General features: G+C 45.8%; 1 protein-coding gene across 1 annotated transcript in view; it reads left to right on the forward strand.

Moving 5' to 3' along the window:
• Window positions 1-22,276, forward strand: part of LOC124802937 — a 581,822-nt gene that overhangs the window by 417,112 nt on the left and 142,434 nt on the right. The window contains exon 7 of the mRNA XM_047264022.1: window positions 5,909-6,037. Within this exon, the coding sequence (XP_047119978.1) occupies window positions 5,909-6,037 (129 nt within the window). The remainder of the gene's footprint in view (window positions 1-5,908; window positions 6,038-22,276) is intronic.

The raw sequence follows: 22,276 nt of genomic DNA on the forward strand, positions 1-22,276 counted from the left end.
TACGACCAATTCTTGAGTACTGCTCGAGCGTTTGGGATCCCTATCAGGTCGGATTGAGGGAGGACATAGAAGCAATTCAGAGGCGGGCTGCTAGATTTGTTACTGGTAGGTTTGATCATCACGCGAGTGTTTCGGAAATGCTTCAGGAACTCGGGTGGTAGTCTCTGGAAGAAAGGAGGCATTCTTTTCGTGAATCGCTACTGAGGAAATTTAGAGGACTAGCATTTGAGGCTGACTGCAGTACAGTTTTACTGCCGCCAACTTACATTTCTCGGAAAGACCACAAAGATAAGATAAGAGAGATTAGGGCTCGTACAGGGGCATATGGGCAGTCGTTTTTCCCTCGTTCTGTTTGGGAGTGGAACAGGGAGAGAAGATGCTAGTTGTGGTACGAGGTACCCTCCGCCACGCACCGTATGGTGGATTGTGGAGTATGTATGTAGATATAGATGTAGATGTAACGGGGTTGAAGGGATCAGGTAGTGGTACCGGAAGTACCCTCCGCCACACACCATTAGGCGTCTTGCGGAATATGATGTAGATGTAGATGTAGTCGTCAGCATGGGTGCATGGGCCAGGCGCTTGCTGCTGAGGCCCGTATGCAGCAACGTTCGCTGAACGGTGATTCAGGATACATTGTCGGTAGGTCCTTGGTTAATCTGGGTGCTCAGCTGCTCCACGGTTGCACGTCTGTTCGCCCATACACATCGCAGCGTCGTTCACCCCTGTCACCTATGACCTGTGGAGCATTGGATAGCGCCATTTCGGCATGCACGGTCTACTTTAACCACGGCGACACGTGAACTGTTTATAAAGTTAGCAGTTTCGTAAAAGCTCCCACCCTTGCGCCGAAAGTCAATGTCATACCCCTGTGGACGTCAGCTAAATCGCTGTATTTCTGCATTAGGACGACGACTGCAGTGTGTTCCGCGTGCTCCATACGAGCTTCATATACCCTTCAATGCTAGCGTTGTCACCTCCCGTCTGCGAATGGTTATTACACGTTGACGTCGAACATAGGGGGGAGGGGGGGGGGGGGGTCATATTAATTTGACTGGACCGTACGTCTAAATACATACGCCGCAACACACCATCAGGTACATGACGGAAGCTACCTTGTATGGCTGCTAGTAATCCCATTTTCTAAGAACTTTCAGCATTGCAGCGCGTCAGCAATCGTAAGAATCGAAATAATTATGAAAAATCCGCCTCGATTGCACAAACTACCTGGTGTTTACCTAAGTTACCCACGCTGAAACTTAGGTAAACACCAGGTAGTTTGTGCAATGGAGGCGGATTTTTCATAATTAATCCCATTTTCTGTTTCATTCGGAAATGGAGCTAACGAAAACCGATTGTCTCTATGTTCCCATACGAGTCCTGAGTTCTCTGTCTTCGGGATCCTCGTGAGACATACATTTGGTGGCAGTAATGCCGTCCTGCAATTAGCCGCAAATGCCGGTTCTCTAGACTGTCTCAGTCGTGTTTCGCGAAAAGTACTTTTCCCTCCAGGGATTTCCATTTGAGCTCACAAAGCACTTCCGTAATATTCGCGTGTCGATCGTGCCTACCAACAACAAATCTAGCAGCACGCCTCTGAATTACTTCGAAGCCTTCCTTTAAGTCGACCTGGTTTGAATCCAAAACACTCGATCAATACTCACGAACACGTCGTACCAGTGGTTCTGTACGCTATTTCCTTTATAGATGAGTCACAGTCTTAGAATTATTCCAATGGACAGAATGCGACCATTTGCCGTCTCTAGCACAGTCCTTACGTGCTTGTTCCATTTCGTGACGCTTTGCAACGTTTTGCCTAGTTTTTTACTTGAAATATCTTTATCCAGGAGCACGTCACTAATATTGCATTCGAACATCATTACAGGGCTACTTGTCCTAATCATCTGTTTTACACTTTTCCACATCTAGAGCAAGCTGCCATTCGTCACACCAAACAGAATTTCTTTCTAAGTCGTCCCGTAACATCCTACATTCACGATATAGGGTACAATAACGTCCTTAGCAAAAAGTCACAGATTTGCGTTAGCCCTGTCCCTCAGTTTTTGTACAAAGAGAATAAGACCTGTCCTTATGACACTTCTCTGGGGATAATTATGAGAATATCTTTGTCTCTGGTGACTGCCCGTAATGATAGCGTCATTTTCTAACCTGTCCGGCAGTTCGTTGCCCCGAAAGCTTCAGTGGTCTTTTACCAAAATATATTAAATTTCTGTGATTTTCTCTTGTGGAATGTCCACCTGCTGCATGAGCTCTAACACTCTGGGTTATTGTTGCATTGCCTACTATGATACTGTAGCATTTGCAGTGGTGTTTGAGAATTAGATAATATCAACCGTCAGCGGCGTAGTGATTTCCCAGCCAAATTTCGGCGCCCCTAAGGAAGCTGTTAATTCTTTATTTGTCAGAAATGGTGCAGGGGGCCAATTGAATTTTGTCCGGTCACTCGAGACTTATCTCTAAACGTGCAGCCAGTGCCCTTACAATCTATTGATCCATCAGGTATTATTTTACTCCCTGCAAATAGGGTGTTAGGGGTGTAGGTGCAGATATTTTAGTTGGTGACTGAGGACAGTGTACTGAACAACATTACATCAGCATTTACTTCATTTACAGATTAAACATTCTGGGTATTAGACGTAATATGATTTTAGGTTGGTTAGTATTTCCAAACACATATAGCAAGAGCAATCCATTAATGCCAATTTTCCCCTGGGCACTAGGTCAGGTGTTGAAGTGTGGACGAATTAGATGCAGAACAGTTAGCCTATACTGACAGGCGTTTTCTACTTGGATATGTAGTTATGACTGTGCAGAAACAATCACGTAGCAAATTATGCGACATGTTTGCAGCAAGACTGTTAGATGCAGAGAAAAAACAACTAACACATTGAAATGGGTACATATTAAGGTACCAATCGTGGTATCACGTATCGATGCCACCCCACAGCCGTCGTGACGACGGTAACGGTATGGCAAGATTCCGTCTGACGCCGATAGCGGTCGCACGGGATCTGGCGGACTCAGTAGTCCATCTCCGCTGAGCCATACCCAACAGCTCTGTACCTCGAGCGCCTTCTGCCGCCGAAATATAGGATGGCCAGTGGCAGCGGTTCAGCACACTTACGGTTCAAATGGTACAAATAGCTCTGAGCACTATGGGACTTAACATCTGAGGTCATCAGTCCACTAGATCTGGCGGACTCAGTAGTCCATCTCCGCTGAGCCATACCCAACAGCTCTGTACCTCGAGCGCCTTCTGCCGCCGAAATATAGGATGGCCAGTGGCAGCGGTTCAGCACACTTATGGTTCAAATGGTACAAATAGCTTTGAGCACTATGGGACTTAACATCTGAGGTCATCAGTCCACTAGAACTTAGAACTACTTAAACCTAACTAATCGAAGGACATCACATTCATCCATGCCCGAGGCAGGATTCGCACCTGTGACCGTAGCGATCGCGCGGTTCCAGACTGAAGCGCCTAGAACCGCTCGGCCATAAATGCCGGCGCACACTTACGCTCATAGATACTTAGCAATATGGTGCTATGCAGACGCAGTCTGGTCGTGACTTTGTCTTCATCACGCGTGCTTTAGTACAGAGAGACTTCGTTGTTGAAATTGCGATGGGTGGATTCCATTATACAGGGTGGTCCATTGATCGTGACCGGGCCACATATCTCACTAAATAAGCGTCAAACGAAAAAACTGCAAAGAACGAAACTGGTCTAGCTTGAAGGGGGAAACCCGATGGCGCTATGGTTGGCCCGCTAGATGGCGCTGCCATAGGTCAAACGGATATCAACTGCGTTTTTTTTTTTTAAATAGGAACCCCATTTTTATTACGTATTTGTGTAGTACATAAAGAAATATGAATGTTTTAGTTGGACCACTTTTTTCCCTTTGTGATAGATGACGCTGTAATAGTCACAAACATATGGCTCACAATTTTAGACGAACAGTTGGTAACAGGTAGGTTTTTTTAAATTAAAATACAGAACGTAGGTACGTTTGAAAATTTTATTTCGGTTGTTCCAGTGTGATACATGTACCTTTGTGAACTTATCATTTCTGAGAACGCATGCTGTTACAGCTTAATTACCTGAAAATACCACATTAATGCAATAAATGCTCAAAATGATGTCCGTCAACCTCAATGCATTTGGCAATACGTGTAAAGACATTCCTCTCAACAGCGAGTAGTTCGCCTTCCGCAATGTTCGTACATGCATTGACAATGCGCTGACGCATCTTGTCAGGCGTAGTCGGTGGATAACGATAGCAAATATCCTTCAACTTTCCCCACAGAAAGAAATCCGGGGACGTCAGATCCGGTGAACGTGCGCCGGAGACGTCAGATCCGGTGAACGTGCGGGCCATGGTATGGTGCTTCGACGACCAATCCACCTGTCATGAAATATGCTATTCAATACCGCTTCAACCTCACGCGAGCTGTGTGCCGGACATCCATCATGTTGGAAGTACATCGCCATTCTGTCATACAGCGAAACATCTTGTAGTAACATCGGTAGAACATTACGTACGAAATCAGCATACATTGCACCATTTAGATTGCCATCGATAAAATGGGGACCAATTATCCTTCCTCCCATAATGCCGCACCATTCATTAACCCGCCAACGTCGCTGATGTTCCACTTGTTGCAGCCATCGTGGATTTTCCGTTGCCCAATAGTGCATATTATGCCGGTTTACGTTACCGCTGTTGGTAAATGACGCTTCGTCGTTAAATAGAACGCGTGCAAAAAGGTCTGTCATCGTCCGGTAATTTATCTTGTGCCCAGGAGCAGAACTGTACACGACGTTCAAACTCGTCGCCATGCAATTCTTGGTGCATATAAATATGGTACGGGTGCAATCGATGTTGATGTAGCATTCTCAACACCGACGTTTTTGAGATTCCCGATTCTCGCGCAATTTGTCTGCTACTGATGTGGGGATTAGCCGCTACAGCACCTAAAACACCTACTTGGGCATCATCATTTGTTGCAGGTCGTGGTTGACGTTTTACATGTGGCTGAACACTTCCTGTTTCCTTAAATTACTTAACTATCCTGCGAACGGTCCGGATACTTGAATGATGTCGTCAAGAATACCGGGCATACATAGCACTCGCCCGTTGGGCATTTTGATCGCAATAGCCATACATCAACACGATATCGACCTTTTCCGCAATTGGTAAACGGTCCATTTTAACACGGGTAATGTATCACGAAGCAAATACCGTCCGCACTGACGGAATATTACGTGATACCACGTACTTATACGTTTCTGACTATTACAGCGCCAACTATCACAAAGCGAATAAAGTGCTCCAACTAAAACATTCATATTTCTTTACGTACTACACGAGTATGTAATAAAAAATGGGGGTTCCTATTTTAAAAAACGCAGTTGATATCCGTTTGACCTATGGCAGCACCATATAGCGGGCCAACCATAGCGCCATCTGGTTTCCCCCTTCAAGCTAGAGGAGTTTTATTCTTTGTAGTTTTTTCGTTTGCTGCTTACTTCTTTCGTGAGATTTTTGGCCCGGTCACTATCAATGGGCCAACCTGTACATTGTTGCATAGTCAGCAATGAGTCTTTGTATGTTTGGAGAAATACCAGTTAAGTAAATCTTCGATTTAGTGTGTTAACTTTTTCGCTAATCTTTCTGGTCCTGTCCAGGTTACCTAGGACCACAGTTGCTGCCCACCTGTTCCTATCATTGTGTATGAAGCTGTAAACAACAGCGGTGATCACAATATCTGCACGTATGCCCGTAACAGCCTGTATAATGTCATGCATTATTGTTTTTCCGGTTGATCTTTTCAACCCTCGGCTCTATCAGGAACTCGACCCTCATACTGTGGTGTCTGTTGACAGCGGTCGCGAACGCCTCGCTCAAGAGACCAGTGCGCCTGGTGCAGACCACGCAGCCTCTGGTGGCCATCGCGATCTCCGTGTCGCTGGCGGTCGGTGTGCTGTTCTTAGTGGCTGCCTACTGCATCAAAAGTAAGTGCATCTACTTCCGTTGTTAGAGATCTCTCGACAGAACATTCTGTACTGACAATACGTCCAACTTTTAACTGAAGTGCACAGATTCAGAATTTCGACGTTGGCCTGAGTTGACAACCGACATCGTGAAGAGGCCTCTTCAGAGACATAGGAGTTTTTACACTTTACACTTTACTTGCAGTAAAGCCACTTCTGACTTCGATGTTACAGTATGGCCGGTTCTGGCTGTAGAGTTGGGCTTGGGGAGGCTGTGGGATCGGATCTCCAATACTGTAGCGATTGCGCAGTGAAGAATGCTTGCTTAGAAGGAACGTTTGTAATTATTTGATGCCGTTCATGCAGTACTCAAACGGTAGTGGTCCGGGTGAAAGTCGTGACCAGCCAGAAGTGCATGACGCACGCTGAGAAAGCGGCAACTGCGGCGGGCAGTGACATTAAGGCATTTCTTGTGAGCTTGACGGCAGAAATTCGAGGCCGCTGGGCTGGCGCGCCAGAAGCGCACAGCTCCTACGTCACGTCGAACCCAGGACCCTCGGAGGCTGTCAGCCAGCGAGACCCTTTGTGAACACTCGCAAAAGGAAGTGCCAACTTAGTATTATAGAACTGGTCGTCAGTAGTCGTTCACTGGCAGGCGATAGTCTGCAGTTTTCTTTCCTTTTTTTATTATTTTAAATATCTGTCTCTTTGTTCCAGGCCAAAGCGTCATTCAGTAATAGTATTATTTTCAGCTACAGCACGCATTGCCTGCAGGGGGAGTGACTGTTAAAACTAAGTTTTTGAAAACAGCCACAAGTTGCATTTTGTATTGGTTTAAATGGCTCTGAGCACTATGGGACTCAACTGCTGTGGTCATCAGTCCCCTAGAACTTAGAACTATTTAAACCTAACTAACCTAAGGACATCACTCACATCCATGCCCGGGGCAGGATTCGAACCTGCGACAGTAGCGGTCACGCGGTTCCAGACTGTAGCGCCTAGAACCGCACGGCCACTCCGGCCGGCTGCATTTTGTATTTTTTGGTTGACCGGTTTCGCTCTTCAAGCGAGCAAGAGCATCAACAGAATATACTGTTTAAAGTTGGCTGACAGCATTATAGATTGTGTTTAAAGTTGGGTCACAATCAATATTACTACTGTACTTTAAACGTAAGTTTAAGCACTGTAGTGCAGCCAGTTTAATCTTTAGAGCTGTCAGCCAACTTTAAACGGTAGAAAACGGTTTGTTGCTACAGTTATGAAGATGTGTCAAGAAAGAAACATCTAGCCTTGATGAAGTATTACTGGTTATATGTGACTTTATTTTGTATATGAACGTAAATATGTAAAATTTTATATTTTTTGTACTTTGAGGACTCCAATATCATGAATATGATTAACTGGGTGCTAAATAAATAAATAGTATGGGTGTGTGTGAGAGAGATAAAGAGAACAGAAATGAACAGACATCAGTTTTCAGCATATACTTCGTTAGGGTGGCAACATGTACGTAAACAAGTCAAACAGGAATAGACGTAAAGTGAACACACAATAGTTTAAATCACAGTTTTTTGTAAAATATGTACAACTAGTGATAGAAAACTAATAGTTCTCCACAGCAAACGGCGCAAAGAATACGAAAATTGTGAAGAAAAAAGTTCGTAACATACAGGCTTATGTTTCGTAAGTGAAGTTACAGGGCGACTTCCAGCAAGTGACCAGATGAGACGGAAAACAGATGGCAGGCAAAAACGCAAAGAAGTGTAAGTAATGATTTAGTTACGTAAAAAAACAAGATGTGAACTGTTTTACGATCTACAAATATCGCATATCGAACCGAAACTGTATCACTCTAGATTCCACTGAAGATTCCTTAAAGTAGCAAGAAACGGCGGTTTTTATTTGCAAAACGAATATTTCTGTTTTAATGAACCAGTTGACATCACAGCAGCTGAGAAGAGTGCTCCACCTACCATCTTCGAACGATGCCATGGGTCTGATGATGGTCATGTGATATGACGGAAACCGGTCACCTATATTCTTGTAACATATGTGGTGTGATTAAGACTGAATTTTAAAAACAAAGAATATTTCTGTGCTTGCTGCGGATAATTATCACACGAACAAACTTGTTATATATGATATAGTTGATAATGCCGATCGTTTTGCAGCTTAAATGATATCGGTGGGTTTTGCACAATCAGATTTTAAAACACTTTTCGTATATAAGTCGCAACGGATTCGCTAGTTGTTTCGCAAGACAACAGATATTATATGGTGCCATTTGGCGTATATTGATGGAACTTTACCACCAAACAGTATATACTAAACACCCAGCTAAGAGCCAGCAGCAGAGAGCTGTAAAACAAAGTAGTCATGGCGGTCGAAGTATACCTGGTTTACGGTAATCAATCTATTATTGTCTAATCGTAACGTGTAGGCTTTCACGGGAAGCAAAAGGGAGGCTTAAACTCCCAGATTATATGGGCTACCGAAGATACATAAGCCTAATGTCCGTTAGTGAGTGCTATTGGATCGTTTACTCAAGAGTTGGCTAGACATCTCGCCTCCATTCTACCGCATATTGGTAAAACTGATTATCACATTAAAAATTCTATGCATTTTATCGAAAAATTGAAGGAGATCACTGTCAGCCCAGGTAATATCCTTGTCACTTTTGATGTGGTATCCCTGTTTACCATGGTTTCTGTTGACGAAGCTCTTTCATACATATGTTTCCCAGTGATATAGTAGCTCTGTTTCGATATTGTCTATCCACGACTTACTTCCAGTATGATAATGAGTTTTACGAACAAACCGAAGGGGTGGCCATGAGCAGCCCTCTGACTCCAGCTGTTGCTAATCTATACATGGAATTTTTTGAACAGCACGCGCTGCAGTCTGCCAGTAAAAGCTCTGAATCACGGTGAAGAGGAATTGTGGGTTTCTTGGCGCACCTAAGTAGTATTAATCCAAAGATACAATTTACTATGGAGAAAGAGAGTAACGGGCAACTTAATTTTTTAGATTTTTCAGTAATTAAACGGGCAGATGGGAGTCTAGGGCATAAAGTGTATAGAAAAGATGCGCACACCGACCGTTACCTCTTTAAGAGTTCGAAGAGGCGTCATTAAAACATTGGTTGACGAAGCTAATAAGATCTGTGAGCCAGTTTATTTGCAAGATGAAATAAATCATTTGTGAACGGCTTTTAAGAACGCTGACAACGAGATAGATCGAGCAGTGCATCCCAGAAGAAAAGAGTCTGACAACATTCAGCTACAACAACTGTCAGCTGGAAAAGTTTTTCTTCCATTTATTCACAATATTACTGGCCAAGTTTCAAGTTGAAACAATCTTTATACCCACCAAGAAGACTAGTGAGGGTTTAAGATCGGCGAAAGACGCTCGACAACCCTTAGCAACTCCTGAGGTGTATAAAATCCCGTGTAGCTGTGGGAAGATTTATATTGGAATAACGAAAAGAAGTGTCAATACCCGCTTAACCGAACACAAAAGGGACTGTCGATTGGGGCATACCGACAGTCAGCTTTAGCGGACCATGTTTTTAAAGACGGTGATCATGAAATAAAATTTAGTGAGACGAGCGTGCTAGCCAGGACATCGCATCGTTATGCACGCACGTATAAACAAGATATAGATATTCAGAAACACCACAATAATTTTAATAGAAAAGAGGAAGGCTTCAAGTTACGTAAGATATTGGCGACTACTTTGCACCAACGATGTGATGATCGATTACCTTCAATCGAAAATTATAGTCGGCCCCACGTGGCGTATGGTGGTGCCCTCTATGCGCTCTATATAAAAGGAACCTCCACGGCCTGGCAGCTAGTCATTGACTCAACTCGGAAGATGTTGCCCGCAGTTGGTAACGAAACGTTAAGAAGAAGTTTTACGGATCGACCAAGGCCTCTCAACCCGGAAATTTTATTTGTTATTGTCTGTTTGCAGACACTTGCATGTGCAGCCCATTCATAACAATGGGCTTCGCCGTTTCGTTTTAGCTCCCCAGCGGCGTGCTACAGCGCCGCGGCGCGGGTACTTCAGTATGTCTCAAGCCTACATCCATGTACCTGCAAACGAGCAAAAATTACTATTTTCAAGATAATAATTAAACCTTCATGGCTTCTCTTCGTGCCTTTTTATTCCTGCTCATATTTATGTACAAAGTAATGTAGAAACAATTTTCGTAGTTATCAGCGATTCTGAACTAGTACTAGTTGTAATTTTTTGTTAGTATACTTTACAGAACTAGGCAGCGTTATTTCCCGTTGTGCTCCGGCCAGCGAATTTGAGTCACTTGCCTCTGATAGAAATGTGGTTGGCTGAGTTCTAATACCTTTTATAATACCGTGTATAATGAGTTTAGTTTGTGATAGTACCAGAGGCTACGGTGAAGTTATGCCGGTTTGCGGTGGTTGGTATGACGTGTCCTGCAATTGTCTATTTCGGATTTGCTGAAATCCAGTACGTGCGTTTGTCGGTTGTTTGCTTGTCTGACTTGAAGGTCTGACACGGCTTGCTTTCGTTTCGTGACGTTCAACTGAACGCGGTTGACCGAATAACCGCTGTGCATTTTCCTTGTGTTTTATCCGCCTACGTAGGCGAGGTCGGCTGTCGCGTGTTTGTTCACCTGCTTGCGCGCGGTACCGAAATCGTTGTTGTGATTGAGAGCTCTGACCAGATATGGCGTTCTCTTACCGCCAGGCGACGGTGAAACTCACGTTCGGCGAATCCTACGCGCGTCCGAAGGCTTATGAAATGGAACGGTTTTTGAGAGAGGATATCCATGTCGATCCCCGCGAGCTGATGGTCGTCCATCTGTCTACCATTTCCAGTACATCTACCTCAAGATGAAGAACGAAGAGCGTTGTGTCAGCCTTGTACGACGTTGTAATATTTCTGGCTTATTCAGCCATCATATTAGGCTCCAGGAAGGTATTCCCAGGGCAGTGGAGATGCAAGAAGCATAGAGATGACGCAATGTGAGATGAGGTACCGATGACAGATGTTAGATTCGGTACCATTCCCGTGAGGAAGACCGCCTGCATGATGCTGCTGCTCTATGATTGGCTGCTGTGTTCGACGGTAGGGTGCCAAAACGTTAAACTTTAGTTTCTATTATTAATTAAACCTGTCATCCAAATTACTTCATTTTTTAAAAAATAAACACCTCTCAATAGCCAGCTATCAATCAGTCATTTCAAAATTATTAAAATCAAAGTATTACTAAAACAAAAGACTGACGATATTACTGCCGATGTACTTCGGTGGGGTTCGGGTCACGCCGAAGTGTCTCGGGCAGTCCGGCTCTCCAGTTCTGACCGTTCCAGTAGACAGACATGTTGTCTGTTATAGCAGTATTTGTTTCATGCAGTTTTATTTACTACAGTTCCGACCGTCGCTAGGTACAGACATGTTGTCTGTAATAGTAGTATTTGATTCATGTAATTTTATTCTCCAGTTCTGACGGTTCCAGTAGGCAGACATGTTGTCTGTGTCAGGATGTATTTCATGTTATTTTAACCAGATATAATGACTGTGGCAAGATATGTTCAATACGTTGTGATCAAGAATAGTTTCTCGTGTCTATATCAATAACAACGCGAGTGGCATCCCAAATGAGTTATAGTTTATTCATAGCAGCAGTTCCTTGTGAAGTTAATTTCAACCTCAAGAAAAAGAATCAACGACCTACGTGCTATTTTCTGCGCTGGGGACATCATGAAGACAGCAGGTTAGTGAAGTGTACAAGAACTTATGTATTCCACACAGGGCAGTGGAAACAACTAGGCACCTCACGTGTACTGCATGCACAATACAAATGTGCTCAGTGACACGTCATCTGCAGTAATGCAGAGGAGGTAAAGAAGGATGAAAGTATTAACACTATCTCGCTTTTATTCCTTTTTTCTTGCCGTAACGTTCCACCAACGACTACCGCTTTCGCTATGCTGACGGTAATGTCAGTACGGCAACTGTGGAGTACGCGGGTATGGGGGTGCGTACGGTGCGTATATTCGGACTGCCGTTTGTAGTCCCGGCAGCGACGCGTTACGGCCGAATGACGCGGTCTTAAGCTACATGGAAGAGAATTGGAACACCTTTGAGTATCACGTTCTCAATGGTGTCCATCAAACTCCCCAAACACGTGCCGTCGTACGTGTTCATCGGCTGTTGCCGATCCATCATTATTTATGACGGGCAAGCGCAGACGTGTTCCAGCTTTGGACAGGAAGGCCTCGTCCTATCAAAGTGCGTACAGCACCGCCTCGTCCAGGTACCAAGGCGGAACCAGTACACGCAGCGGTGCCGACCGCGTTACCGCTTATGAACGTGGAAGCGGTGCGGCCGTTGTGCACAGACGCCGCGTATATGAGGTAGCCTCACGCGAACATGAGCGCATGCGCCGATGACGCTGAGACGGCGGCGCTGCACGAAGAGACAGCTACCACCACAACCGTCGTCGTACCAGAGGCATCGGTCCTAGACGTCGGCCCTTCGGTGGGGATGGACACGCGGTCCCGGAAACAACGGCCACCTCTCGACGAAAGAAAGGGTGGAGACAGGGGCCAAGCTGCCGAAATCATCTCTGACTTTTCGTTGCCAACAGACTTTACTAATACCGCCCCAAGGAAGGCATCTGTCCTGCGGACAGGACGGCGGCCTAGCCCACTCGCCGGCCGGTGTGGCCGAGCGGTTCTAGGCGCTTCAGTCTAGAACCGCGGCGACCGCTACGGTCGCAGGTTCGAATCCTGCCTCGGGCATGGATGTGTGTGATGTCCTTAGATTAGTTAGGTTTAAGTAGTTTTAAGTTCTAGGAGACTGATGACCTCAGATGTTTAGTCCCATAGTGCTCAGAGCCATTTGAACCATTTTGAACCTAGCCCACTCCAGCCGACACCATGACCGACGCTCCTCAGGATAAAGACCAGGCGGTGGAGCCAATTGCCCACCCCTTCCCCGGTTGGTGACCGGACTATTAAATGAAGTTAGAGGATGCACCAGACACGCTTCATGCACTTCAGCCACATGGGACTGGCGCCCACTTAGGGAGCGGGGAGTCTGACACTCACAGAAGGGCCACATTAAATATGCCTGCCATAAGGCTGGGTAACCAAGCGGCCCCATTACCACCAAGAGGCCCAGTCTTAAGATGTCCTAATCCTACCGTGTGGGTACAGACAACATCGACAGCATACACTGTCATCAAAACACGCATGTTCCATGACATGCTGTGCCGGGTGCCGGCCAGAGTGGCCGAGCAGTTCTAAGCGCTGCAGTCTGGAACCGCGCGACCGCTACGGTCGCAGGTTCGAATCCTGCCTTGGGCATGGATGTTTGTGATCTCCTTAGGTTAGTTAGGTTTAAGTAGTTCTAAGTTCTAGGGGACTTAGGACCTCAGCAGTTGAGTCTCATAGTGCTCAGTGCCATTTTGAACCATGACATGCTGTGGGCGCCAGACCTGGATATCACCCTCCTTCAAGAAGTCCACCTGGAACTGCAATTGGACCTTTGCCTGTCACAGCCTACAGCATTCCATCTAGCGAAAGTACCAGTGGAACCGCCTTCCTCTTACATGACAACTTTGAGGTATCAGGCGTCACGATCTGCCATCTTCATGAGGCCTTGCCTTTATAGTGGGGTCAGTCCATCCGTATTGTCAATGTATATGCCCCTTCCAGGACATATCGCCACCCATGATGAATTCGAGGGAATTGCATGGGAATACGGAGAACTACGTCATAGGTGGTGATTTTAAAAGTGTCCTGGATCCTGTAGACCAAATGGTGCACTACTCTACCTGCCTGGCACTACACTCGTGTGGAATCTGGTGTTGCAAAACACATCACGTCTCCTTCACAGAGAACAACGTGGTTATGCATACTTCACCTACCACTCCGCCAGCCGCCTCGACCAGATATATGTCTCCTGAGGACTCTGAGCCACAACAAAGGATATGGAACTGTGGCCGACAGCCTTCACCGACCATTTGGCATACATCTGTTCAGTCACACTCTCCTGACAACTCACATGCCGAAGCATTGGTCAGTTGATACCAATGCTTGCTCATGGGATATGCTCATGACAGCTGGCGTTGGGCGATGTTGGAATTTTGTCACACATGACGGAAGTAATGACACAGTTGTCACGAGAAGTGCAGACATCAGTTAACTATCTCAAAGCTCCCCTAATCTGTCTCACCACAAAACAGCTTGATGGGGCCCGAGTCCAGGCGAGAGAGCAGGATATCACCCACAGAAAAATGACGTCTGTGTATCATGTTATCCGAGAGAGACGCCACTGCAAGCGCCTACCTTACAAAATCAGAAGAGACATTAGCAGGCAGACGCATCGACAACCAGCGTGCCATCACTTCAGCGTTTGTCCAGCATTCCATTTCGTTTTATGCCAATGATCCATGGACTGTTCACAATTATGAAGGCATCCCATGCGAATTCCCTGTCCCCAGAGTAGTGGCTCAGGATGACCCCCTAATGGCTCCCATAACTGCTGAAGACTTAACAGTGGCCTTGGCATGCGGCACCCCAAATAAATCACTGGGACCAGACGGCTTACTGAACGAATTCTACCGTGCCTTCGAGTCCCTGAAGGGCTCTCAGTGAATTCAGATTTTTCAAGACCTCTACCATGAACATTTTACCATCCCCACAGATTTTCTTGAAGGCATCATGATACTGGTTCCAAAACTGAGCGGTTCACGCTGTTGTCACTACTATCGTCCTCTTACACTCCTGAATGCGGATTATAAACTTTTCGCCTGTATCCTTTGCACATATCTTCAGGCCACGATCAGAAACATGATCCCTCCTGACCAGACATATTTAGGCGGCGACAACAACGTCTACAGGGCACTTTGCGCCTACAGCGATGTCACGCAGCTGGCGGCGGCCTTCCGCCTTCATGGCACCCTTGTCGCTGTCGATTCTGATCACGCCTTTGTTCGTATCAACCACAGTTTGTTTCGCGCCGTGCTTGAAAGCACGGGGCTCTCGCAGGCGTCAGCAAGGCTGATCCTACATTTAATCCACAGGGCCCACTCCTGGGCTATGGTCAAAGGCTGCTGGACCCAACACATCACTCTTCTTCAATGGTTTGTGTGACAGGGATGTCCTTTATCAGGAGTCTTATTGGGGGGCGACCCTCGAACCCGCGCTACACAGCCTTCGTCAATGACTGGATGGCATCTACCCTTGAGATGTAACCTTCCAATGTGGTGCCTTCACTCAAGATGTGGTGCTCTCGGCGCGGCCGAGCGACGAAATCCAAACGATTCTTCAGTGGTTGCATCGCTCCAGTGCGGTATCAGGCAGCGCCGCCAACATGAGCAAGACGACTTATATGGATGTTGGAAGAGGCCTTCTCCACCTTACAGCAATGCCATTCCAGAAGGTTCCCACAATGAACACACTGGGAGTGCATTTCTTCAGTACAGTTCACTGAACTGCAACAACCTCGTATCGCTGGCTGCTACAACGGACACATGCACTGCTCTGTGACAGCAGGTCCTGCCACATGGATATGATTCTCCAGATACATTACGTCAACACTTCCCTAGTGTTCCAACTTAATTATTTTGTACACATTCTTCCCCTAATGACCCCCATGGCCCAAAGTTTACAGGCAGCGTATGGGCATTTTGTAAGCACAGGTCAAATGGTCAAAGTCCACTACACTACTTGAAAGAGGCCACCACTGACGGGAGGTCTGGGTTTGACTCATATGCACAACAACGCGACTTGCATGGACTGCAGCAGCCACCAGCTTCACGGGGACGCTGCTTCAGATCGTCGCATCCTGAGGTCTCCGACCATCAGCCACCATGGGCCACATAGCTCTGCCTCTGGCCCTCATCCGAGATTTCCTGGTCGAACTGAGCTACATGATCAAGGATCCACCGTCGACGAGAGTGCCGAGCACAAAAGACTATTACCGCCTCTATCACGCATAACAACCCAGCAACAAGGCAGAACAGCAGCACCTAACAATAAAAAAAAAATGGCTCTGAGCACTATGGGACTTAACATCTATGGTCATCAGTCCCCTAGAACTTAGAACTACTTAAACCTGACTAACCTAAGGACATCACACACATCCATGTCCGAGGCAGGATTCGAACCTGCGACCGTAGCAGTCGCACGGTTCCAGACTGAGGCGCCTAGAACCGCTCGGCCACTGCGGTCGGCCACCCAGCAATCCACCGGACCAGCGCGTGGCGGTCCACCCAAACCCCATACCTCCCCACGTGCGCTCCTTCCTCTTCGTTCATGGTGACGAATGGCAAATTAGCCTCACATCAGCGCCACCATATCATCCATCTTACGGACGACCCGTTGTGCTCGAACTGTGCAGTCGTCGATTTGGATGCACACCACTTTACAAGTGTTGTCACGGGCAGCTGTTGGCCTCTTATGTAATGTATGCTGGCGCTCCTGTTGCAGCGACAGCTGGAGTCTATCATGCTGGACAACCTCCTATGCTCAGATACTGCTTACTTTCTCACCGCCAGAACTGGCTGAAGGGTGTGGTGCTGTATTACGCTTTGGAAGCCGCGCCCGAAAGCGTTCTTGACTTGTGGTTTCACCTGACGAGGACTCACGATGCATTCCGACACCATGCGTTCTACGACTAGCGAATTATTTAGGCGCATTATACAGGGATCCCCGTGCCCACTGGGGCATTAGAAGGCACACTTTAAGATGACTCACGGAACACGATTGATCCTCCGAGGAAACGGTTTAGAGGAAGTCCACCTCCATTAATTTGCGCGAAGATGACTCGGAGGCTTCTGATGGTGGTAGTAGGATCTGATGAAAAAAATGAAAAATCCTGTAAGGCCCCTTTGCTTCCTCGGCTCCAGGAGGGCGGGAACGGGACATTATGGCCAGGCATCGGAAGATGACCCCTGCCCTCTTTGCTCCCAACCTCCCCTCGGGCTTCTATTTTTTTTTCTTTAAAAAAAAAAAGAAAAAGGTCGTTAATGTCCGCGCTAGCTCTGGACACTGACTTACGCTGCTTCGAATGATAATGGTGGCTGAAATTTTTTAAAGCCAGTATTTGGCCTGCAAGAGGAGGAGACGTGGTGGCGTAAAGTTCCTGAATAGGCTACATATCTGCAAGGCGAGGGACCAGTGAGCGCAGAGGAGGAACACCCTTTTCGACATGAGGTTGATCGCACCTCATGCGATTACCAGCCAACAATGGCATATGACATTTACATTTTTCCCTTCTGTTTCCATTTGTTTACTGTCAACTCCAGTGAGTGGACGAGTATGCATTACCCCAGTACTTGTACTAGTACTGTTTATGTGGATGGTACACTGTGATACCTTTTTGACCAGTTCTCGAGGAAAGGAAGTGGATTACCAGGTAAAAATATAGAGTGCTATTTAGAAAAGTCATACTGCTTCTCATACCTTCGTAACTAACCGTTGTACTGGACGAAAATACACTCCTCTGTCGGTACAATGGTGGGTTCTTTCGCTTTGCTCCAGCAAGAGACCGAGTGGATACTACTTTCATTATTCTCCTTCTTCTTCTTCTTCTTCTTCTTCTTTTCTCCACAGCCCTTGATGATCCTTGCCCTGCTCTAGGACATCATTGCATTTCTCCAACGATTTGCGTCTCCATCCTCTGACACCAATGATTTTTAGATCTTCTTGTGTGTCATCCAAGTATTGAAGTCTTTGTCTTCCCTTTGTCTCACTGGGTTTTGTACCATGGGTTCTCATGTTGTGTGCGAAAAACACGGCCGACTCATTTCAGGCGATCTGTTTTAATGAACTTTATGATTTCAAGATCTTTATATAATCTGTAAAGTTCAAAATTATGTCGTGTACGCCACTCGCCACCTCCATTAATCGTTCCATAGATTTTATATAACCCCTTTCTGCTAGCTCTTCACATGTTGTCACTGTCCAGTGTTCTGAGCTGCATGTTAATATCTCACATACTACAGTTTTATACTGTTGACATTTTGTTCCATTGGACAAATTTCTGAACATAAGTTGTGACGTCAGCCTGCTTTGTTTCCATGCTAATATTGTTCTGTGGTGTTACCATTGTTCCTAGACAGACAAATTCACTAACGGATTCTATTTGTACTTGGTCAATTTGTAGCGCTGTATTTAGTTCTGGTATTATTATTCGCATGTATGTTTTTTAATTGGGACCAAACTGCTGAGGTCATCAGTCCATATTCCCACGCCCGGGTTCCCGGGTTCGATTCCCGGCGGGGTCAGGGATTTTGTCTGCCTCGTGAGGACTGGGTGTTGTGTGATGTCCTTAGGTTAGTTAGGTTTAAGTAGTTCTAAGTTCTAGGGGACTGACGACCATAGCTGTTAAGTCCCATAGTGCTCAGAGCCATTTGAACCATCGGTCCATAGGATTACACACTACTTAATTTAAAGTAAACCAGCTTGCACTAAGAATAACACACACACACACACACACGCACACGCACGCACGCACGCACGCACGCACACACACACACACACACACACACACTCGAGGGAGGACTCGAACCTCCGACAGGAGGAGCTGCGCGAACTGTTGTAAGGCGCCTAGTAACGCGCGGCTACACCGCGTGGCACATGTATTTGGTTTTACTGGCGTTCACTTCCAGTCCTATCTCTATTGTTGCTGCCACCAGTGCCCTATGCGTTTATTTATCAGCTAGGTCTGTTCTTCCAACGATATCCACTTCATCTGCATATACCGAACAAGGTGGCGCAATGGTTAGCACACTGGACTCGCATTCAGGAGAACGACGTTTCAAACCCGCGTCGGGCCATTCTGATTTAGGTTCTCCGTGATTTCCCTAAATCGCTTCAGGCGAATGCCGGGATGATTCCCTTGAAAGGGCACGGCTGATTTCCTTCGGTATCCTTCCCTAATCCGATGTGACCAATGACCTCGCTGTTTGGTCACGTCCCTCAAATCAAGCAACCACCCACCTCCATAAGCCAGAACCTGTACCTTTATATTGTGTATTGTGCCTCTTGCGTTGATTTCAGCTGGCCTAATCACTTTCTCTAGTGCTATATTAAAAAGCATACATGACAGTGCATCCCCTTGCTTCAGCCTGCAATTAGTTCAAAAAACTGTTCAAATGTGTGAGAAATCTTATGGGACTTAACTGCCAAGGTGATCAGTCCCTAAGCTTACACACTACTTAACCTAAATTATCCTAAGGACAAACACACACACCCATGCCCGAGGGAGGACTCGAACCTCCGCCAGGACCGGCCTGCAATTAGTTTCAAAACATGTTACATCTCCTTGTGTCTTTACTTTACGTACTAGTTTTCCCATAGTCAAACTTACAGGATGACAATTATTGAACTATATGAAACAAAATCGTCATAACTTCTGAGCGGTTTGCGTTACGACGTTCGAACTGAATGGTTGGCAGCGGAGTATGATGGGAATCTGTATGCGCTGTATGTTTTGGTTTAGCAACGAAGACCACTTTCATTTGTATGGGATCGTCAGTAAGCTAAATTGGTGGCTTTGGGGGACTGAGAATCCGCTTTTTGCTATCGAGACGTCTCTACACCCTCAACAGGTGACTGTGTGGTGTGTAATGTCCAGTCACGGAATAATCGGTGCGATATTCCTTGATGGCACAGTGACTTTCGAATGATACGTGAAGGTTTTGGAAGATGATTTCATCCCCATTCTCCAAAGTGACCCTGATTTCGACAAGATGTGGTTCATGCAAGAGGAAGCACGACCCCATCGAAGCAGGAGGGTATTTGATGGCATGGAGGAGCACTCTGGCGACCGCATACAGGCTCTGGGCCAACAAGAGGGCATTGGCATGGAGCTCGATTGGCCGCCATATTCTCCGGATCTGACCCCGTGCGACTCCTTTCTGCGGGGCTGTGTACAGCAATAACTCCAAAACCATTGCGTATTTAAGAACAGCCATTCAGGAGGTCGTCGACAACATCGGTTTTCCGACACTCCGACGGATCGTGCAGAATATCGCTATTCGTCTACGCCACATCATCGGCAGTGATGGCAAGCATATCGAACATGTAATCTAAATCCCAATATCTGTAGTGACGTTTACATGTTGAATAAAATGTGTGCACGCCACAGTTTGTAAGTAATTTACGTTTTTTCATGTTGTTGTTGTTGTGATCTTCAGTCCTAAGACTGGTTTGATGCAGCTCCCCATGCTACTCTATCCTGTGCAAGTTTCTTCATCTCCCAGTACCTACTGCAGCCTACATCCTTCTGAATCTGCTTAGTGTATTCATCTCTTGGTCTCCCTCTACGATTTTTACCCTCCACGCTGCCCTCCAATACTAAATTGGTGATCCCTCGATGTCTCAGAACATGTCCTACCAACCGATGCCTTCTTCTAGTCAAGTTGTGCCACAAACTCTTCTTCTCCCCAATTCTGTTCAATACCTCCTCATTAGTTATGTGATCTACCCATCTAATCTTCAGCATTCTTCTGTAGCACCACATTTCGAAAGCTTCTATTCTCTTCTTCTCTAAACTAATTATCGTCCACGTTTCACTTCCATACATGGCTACACTCCGTACAAATACTTTCAAAAAAGACTTCCTGACACTTCAATCTATACTCGATGTTAACAAATTTCTCTTCTTCAGAAACGCTTTCCTTGCCATTGCCAGTCTATATTTTATATCCTCTCTACTTCGACCATCATCAGTTATTTTGCTCCCCAAATAGCAAAACTCCTTTACTACTTTAAGTGACTCATTTCCTAATCTAATACCCTCAGCATCACCCGATTTAATTCGACTACATTCTATTATCCTCGTTCTTCTCTTGTTGATGTTCATCTTATATCCTCCTTTCAAGACACTGTCCATTCTGTTCAGCTGCTCTTCCAAGTCCTTTGCTGTCTCTGACAGAATTACAATGTCATCGGCGAACCTCAAAGTTTTTATTTCTTCTCCATGGATTTTAATTCCTACTCCCAATTTTTCTTTTGTTTCCTTTACTTCTTGCTCAATATACAGATTGAATAACATTGGGGAGAGGCTACAACCCTGTCTCACTCCCTTCCCAACCACTGCTTCCCTTTCATGCCCCTCGACTCTTATAACTGCCATCTGCTTTCTGTACAAACTGTAAATAGCCTTTCGCTCCCTGTATTTTACCACTGTCACATTCAGAATTTGAAAGAGAGTATTCCAGTCAACATTGTCAAAAGCTTTCTCTAAGTCTACAAATGGTAGAAACGTAGGTTTCCCTTTCCTTAATCTATTTTCTAAGATAAGTCGTAGGGTCAGTATTGCCTCACGTGTTCCAACAAATCTATGGAATCCAAACTGATCTTCCCCGAGTTCAGCTTCTATCTGTTCTTCCATTCGTCTGTAAAGAATTCGTGTTAGTATTTTGCAGCCGTGGCTTATTAAACATATAGTTGGTATTTTTCACATCTGTCAACCCTGCTTACTTTGGGATTGTAATTATTATGTTCTTTTTGAAGTCTGAGGGTATTTCACCTGTCTCGTACAACTTGCTCACCAGATGGTAGAGTTTTGTCATGACTGGCTCTTCCAAGGCCGTCAGTAGTTCTAATGGAATGTTGTCTACTCCTGGGGCCTTGTTTCGACTCAGGTCTTTCAGTGCTCTGTCAAACTCTTCACGCAGTATCATATCTCCCCTTTCATCTTCATCTACATTCTCTTCCATTTCCATAGTATTGTCCTCAAGTACATCACCCTTGTATAGACTTCATATAGTTCAATAATTGTCACCCTGTCCGCCCCTGGTAGCTGAGTGGTCAGCTCGACGGAATGTCATACCTAACGGCCCGGTATCGATTCCCGGTTGGGTCGGAGATTTACTCCGCTCAGGGGCTGGGTGTTGTGTTGTCCTTATCATCATCATTTCATCCCCATCGACACGCAAGTCGCTACACTGGCGTCAACTCGAAAGACTTGCACCAGCCGAATGGTCTACCCGACGGGAAGCCCTAGCCGCACAGCATTTCCATTTTATTGTCACCCTGTGTGAGGCATATTAACTGTTGTGGTATACTATAACACATAAAATGTTAGTTCACTTTATTATAACGTAGATAAAAAGAATCTCGTAACTTTGTACAATCCTTTTCCACGGGAATGTCATAAGTATTTAAAACTGTCGCTGAACGTTAAAGTATCACCTAATGCAGACAAAGTGCAAATCGCTCACTCAGAATACATTTAACAGTACTTTCGGGT

The sequence above is a fragment of the Schistocerca piceifrons genome, chromosome 6 (assembly GCF_021461385.2).
Source record: "Schistocerca piceifrons isolate TAMUIC-IGC-003096 chromosome 6, iqSchPice1.1, whole genome shotgun sequence".
In the NCBI taxonomy this organism is placed as follows: domain Eukaryota; kingdom Metazoa; phylum Arthropoda; class Insecta; order Orthoptera; family Acrididae; genus Schistocerca; species Schistocerca piceifrons.